This window comes from Gavialis gangeticus, unplaced genomic scaffold, assembly GCF_001723915.1.
Source record: "Gavialis gangeticus isolate Ggan-Ray unplaced genomic scaffold, GavGan_comp1, whole genome shotgun sequence".
Lineage (NCBI taxonomy): Eukaryota > Metazoa > Chordata > Crocodylia > Gavialidae > Gavialis > Gavialis gangeticus.
In genome coordinates, this window is record NW_017729025.1 from 42,196,592 (window position 1) to 42,202,104 (window position 5,513).

The following is a 5,513-nucleotide window of genomic DNA, read 5'->3' on the forward strand; positions in this document are numbered from 1 at the left end:
AAAACACACTTACTTTGTACACAAGTCTGAGTGGCTTTTCCCCCCTGTGCTGGTTGGGTGGGGAAAAAACTGTATCTTAGAGTCAAGTAAATATGGTATTATTTGGGCTGAGGGCCAGAAAAAGTGGCTTATTTGTTCATAAAGTAATATAAAATATCTAGCTTTCCTATAAATCACAAGTGCCACTACCTTAAGAATCTTTTATGTCTAAAAACTTCTTCAAAGGAGAAGTCTTCAAAAGAAAAGGACCTTCTAAGATGAAAATTTTAAAACTAAAGTCTGGAGCAAGTTATCTCATTCTTTCAACTCGATATTAAACCAGAATTAAGTTGATACCAGGCAGAGAGTGGGGGTTACATATCTTTGTAGTCTTGAATATCTAACAAGAAAGAGTTTCTGCTTTTTCAAAGGCTATTCAGTTTGCTCCATTCCAGAAACAAAAAACCCCTCTGCATGTCTCCCAAAAAATGCGACTGCTACTGCAGTCATATGGGGAAGGCTCTTGAGATGTTCTCTGGTAATTAAGGAGGAGGAAGTTCTTTTTTTTACAAAAAAAATTCTGGAGACTAGTCCAAAAGAATCAAATTTTGACACATCAGTTTGGAATTTTTTTTCTATATATCCAAGGATGGGTTGAATTACTTAAAATATCCTTGAAAATACCAGTATAATAACTAAATGATCTGAAAACCTTACAAGCAATCTCCTAATACTCATGCACTTACATTGTGGCTGGCTGATCATTTAAGAGTCAGAAACGTGATAATGTTTTTAATGGCAGCTGCAACAGCATGGTATGCCTGATGGCCGAGAGGACTGGGGTTATGCAATGTCTGTATAACCTTTGTGTTATTACTACAACAGTGTTTTATCATTTGTGTCTACCTTACATTCTTTCATAATATTTTTAATATTGACATGAATAAATAATGCTACTTTGTCTTTTTCCCTTTTACCAATACAGATAAATCCTTCAAATCCTTGTTTCTTAAACTTGATGGCCATAAGTCTTTTGCTAGTTGATAACTGAGATAATCTGTATCTTTGTGCAAAAAAAAATACTCTGAGAAGAATCTGGAAAATATCTGAAGGAAAATAGTTTTACCCTCCTTTTTAAGGAGTTATGTAATTTAATAATTGAGGAGGAGATGAATCTGATGAAGAAAAATCATGATAATCCCTGCAGTGAGTTGTGTGGGATCATTATTTTAGATGTATCTGTGTATCAAATCTTAGTTATGAAGGATACAGTAATAGATTTAATCAGATAACATTAATTAAATTAAAGCAGGTATATGGTTTAGTGTGAGTAACGTTCAAGTTCTATTGTAGGAAAAATGGGAAAATAGTCGAGTGTCCAGATAGCACAGTGCATAGAGGCCTATTAAAGATGTGCTAAAATTAAAAATAAACAAACAAACCTTGGGGCAGAAAGACAGTCGTAGAATTTTGGTTAAAAGTTCTGCAAAATGATTCACATATAGCAGACCTCATAAAAGCTAGCTATGGTTATCATTCCTTCCTTCCTTTCCTTCCTCCTCCTCTTCTTTTCCCTTGCCTTTCCTTCCTTCCTTTCTTCCTTTCAAGTTTTCCTATTTGTATTGGAGGCGAGGAATAGTATCATAATTTGGTGAATGCTTAATGTTCCATCTTCCTTTCACAAGATAGAAGAAGTGGAATTGAGTTTTTCCACATTGGTGACATCTTGTGAGCAGATATTACTTTAATCAATGTTTATAATTAGTTAATAATATTTAATTAGTATGTCACACAATATGTAGGATTCCCTGATTTTTGTTTTAGTAATTGTTGTTTAGAAATGCTTATTCCAGACACATAGCAAATTGATTTTTCTCCTTGTTCTAGGAGCAAAGTTTAAAAAATATCTTGGTCATTCAGCTCATGTGACAAATGTCAGGTGGTCACATGATCATCAGTGGGTTGTTTCTATTGGTGGAGCTGATCATTCTGTCTTTCAGTGGAAATTTGTCCCTGATAGGAAGTTGAAGGATTCTCTTCACATAGCACCACAAGGTGAGTAGCATATAAAATAATTCTGTCTAAATATCAGTGGAAAAAGGATATGAAAATAATTTATAAATAGTTGGATTTACATAACTTTGCGAGGTTGTCATCCTTATAACTTTGCAATTGCTTAGCCTAGGTGATACTGTTACCTCAACAGTTTCATACAGATAATTTGAAAAAAATTAACATTACCATATTCATGCTAAGTGCCAAGACATAATTTGCAAGTTTTAATCATCGTTGCTATGCCTATATGAATTTTGTACATAATTGAATTATTTTAATTAGTTGAAGTATGCAGCAACATGCTTGTACTGGACATGTAAGCAGTGAAATAAGATATAATATCTACATTTTTAATTAAACTGCAGAAGTGTTAATAAGTGTCTTTAACCAGTATGTTTGAGATGTTTTAATCAAAGCTATCATTGAAGAAGGATGAGATTTCTGAGACTTTGAGTTAAATGCTTTAAGAACAAGTGTTCTGTCTCTAACTTTCATAATTAATGTTAAAGATCAAATTCTTGATCCTGTGAAGCATAATTCATTTGTTTACTCGCAATAATGTGATTCAAAGTGAACCATGTGGATAATTGTTTGCAGTAGTGGAGCCATATTTTTATTTTTTTACATGAATGACTTTGAACTGTTTGATGTGATTTTATTTTATAACTAGTAAGTAGGCTAAAGGGGACACCATTAGAGAATCATAGAAAAAGTAGGGCTGAAAGGGACCTCCAGAGGTCATCCAGTTCAACCCCCTGCTCAAGGTAGGAGCATCCTTGTTTTAATATTGGATTGTGATATTGATAATATTTTATAATATTGGATCAGGATGCAGATAGTCACTTAAAGGCAATTTGGGCAGAGTTTAGCTTACAAATGATAAAGAGTGATTCCAATTGATCCTATACCATTAGCCAGAAAATTCGTTAGGTACCTAAATTCATTACAAGCTTCCATTTGGATTGTGAACATTCCTTGAATGTCTATACCTAAACTCCATCTAAGTCCCCAGAGAGAGTTTAGGTTTATGAAAATGATGCTTAACCACACTTAAGTCAGTTCAGTTGTAACCCTATTACAATAGTGTTCCCCTGTTGTCTAGTAGCCTAAGGTTTAGTTAGAGCTATTATCAAGAACATGACTAGGGTTCTAAGCCCTTCTCACTTTGAAGGGACTTGAATCTGTATTTGCTGGAGTGTCTAACCACCATGTCCTGGAACAGGCCAGGTGAGAGTACTCTCCATCCCTCCTGTTGAAGCCAAGTCACTGGACATCCAAGAGTGCAAAATTCTTGGGGCCAAAGGAAAGCATGCAAGAACGGACCTGCCTTCAGAAGGCATTAGGAGACTGTTCTCAAAGCCAAAAGAGGAGATGTGCATTAGAGGTGAAAGGAGAAATCTAATGGGAAAGCATGGTTTAGGTTCCTATGCTTCTGAGAAAGGAGGGGATTTAGATACACTGTTGTACTTTCCTATTGGCATCCCACAGCCCTCCACTCTCCCTCCACACATGCAAGGGGGAGGGAAGAAGGGAGAGTGGCTGTTTCCCTCAGAGCTTACCGAGGAGGCAGCTGTCAGGCAGTCCTACTTGGGACCCTGCTTCTGCCACCATCTGTTAAAGAGCACCATCTCTCTCTGGGTCTCTCAAGATTGTGGAGACAATTCCCACAGAGATAGCGCTGTCACAGCCGTGGTCTGTCCCACAGGGGCAGCTCTGTCATGTCAGCTGATTGGTGAATCTGGGCAGGGGCAGCACCGCCACCCCTACAGGAATTACCACTATTGCTGTAAGAGCCCTGGCTTATTCAGAAGCAGCACCCTGGTGCCACCCGGCTGGAGAGCTTGTCTTTGAGGCAGATTTGTAGCTCTTGAGCCAGGAGGTTGGAGTGCACCCCCATAGTGTTACATTTTTATATTGCTACAAAGTGCTGAGGCACTTTTGCAGATATTCAGGACAGCTTTAGACCCACCTGGTCTAATTCTTCTTTCCTATTGCTTGGGCCATATATAGAAGATATTCTCCATGTACATATCAGTGTGAGACTTGAGCAAATTGTTGGTAATGAACAACCAGGAGGAGGAGGAGGAGGGCATCCTGGAGAATGCAAGGGAAGGCATTATCTATTGAAGGAGTCTCTACCTCCCACCAACTAGCTGATGAGCACCTTGTTCCTCCACATTAATTTGAATATTTAGCCCCTCTTAAATCTCTTTCTTTATCCTTGTTCAGTCATTTATGCTTTCTGATCAACAGTCCTCTCTTTGACATGCACATGCACTTGACCAGTCACAGGTTGGAGAACTTTCATTTGAAGACTTTAATCTTTTAGTAAATACTTTTCTGTCCGTAGTCCGGCAATCCTGCAGGCAACTGTGCCTGTGTATATTGTAATGTACACAAGTACACCCACTTTAATCACTGTGCTCTAAAGATAACATTCTGAAAATAAGGTTCCTCTAGGTGAGTCAACTTAGACACAAACAGAAGATGAGGCACTCAGAATCAGTAGTCACTTTTGAAAATGTAATCCTTTATGCTTCGGGTTAAAAGGCAATAATAAGTAGAAGAGAAAACTCTTGCTATTTTTGGAAGAGTTTTGTAATATGTATATTTGTCTATAGACACAGTATTAATTAGTCCATAAAGAATAAATTAAATATTGCATTAGTACAGTTTTTCAAATTAAATTGACACTTTGCAAAACTGATCTAAAGCAATTTAATTTAAAATTTAAGGTAATTTAAATAATAATACCTAGCTTTCTTGTAACATTTTTTATCAGTAAGTCTCAATTAAAATCAGTTAAGATTCTTTTTTTAAAAATAGTTTCACCTTTCCACATCATACTTCCATAATAAAAACATTAATTAATACCATGAACAAAATGTCCACTATTTTCAGTTCAGTTACACGGCAGTCCCTTTCTTTTTGTAGATCAGAAGGTATAACTCCAGGTGCATCTTCATCTAGTGTGATTCTGGGTGGAGCCTGGATCACTATTTATGACTTTATTTTTTTATGTTAGTGGCCAAAAATAAAATATTTTTGCTATTTTTTATGGCTGCATTGACAGCTTTACACTCAGTGGAAAGTTCTTCTCACTAACATGAGGAGCCTTGCAGGATTAGATGGAATGACCTTTCTAATGGGGTTATCTTCCCTGAGAAATCTTAGAGGGTGGTAATGAACAAGTACTCTTCTTGATTCTTGCGTTTTGGGTCTCAGAAAGTTCAAACTAATTTTCCCTCCTGCCCAATATGTTTGTGCAGGAAAGACAGTGATACACTAGTCACAACATTTAGATACCTGAAATCTGTATTTTACCTAATTAAATACTGAGTTCCTTAGTTTTTCATGAGACTCATTGGTTTCTCAAGAGATTCATGTAAACCTCTGCACAACAGAGGTCATAGAACTTCCCTGAATTAATATGTTTAAACTAGAGTATAAATTCAACTAGAATGTAAACCCCCCCCCCC

General features: G+C 36.7%; 1 protein-coding gene across 1 annotated transcript in view; it reads left to right on the plus strand.

Moving 5' to 3' along the window:
* Window positions 1-5,513, plus strand: part of EML5 (echinoderm microtubule associated protein like 5) — a 293,292-nt gene that overhangs the window by 108,561 nt on the left and 179,218 nt on the right. Inside the window, exon 11 of the mRNA XM_019518682.1 lies at window positions 1,867-2,034. Coding sequence (XP_019374227.1) covers window positions 1,867-2,034 — 168 coding nt within the window. The remainder of the gene's footprint in view (window positions 1-1,866; window positions 2,035-5,513) is intronic.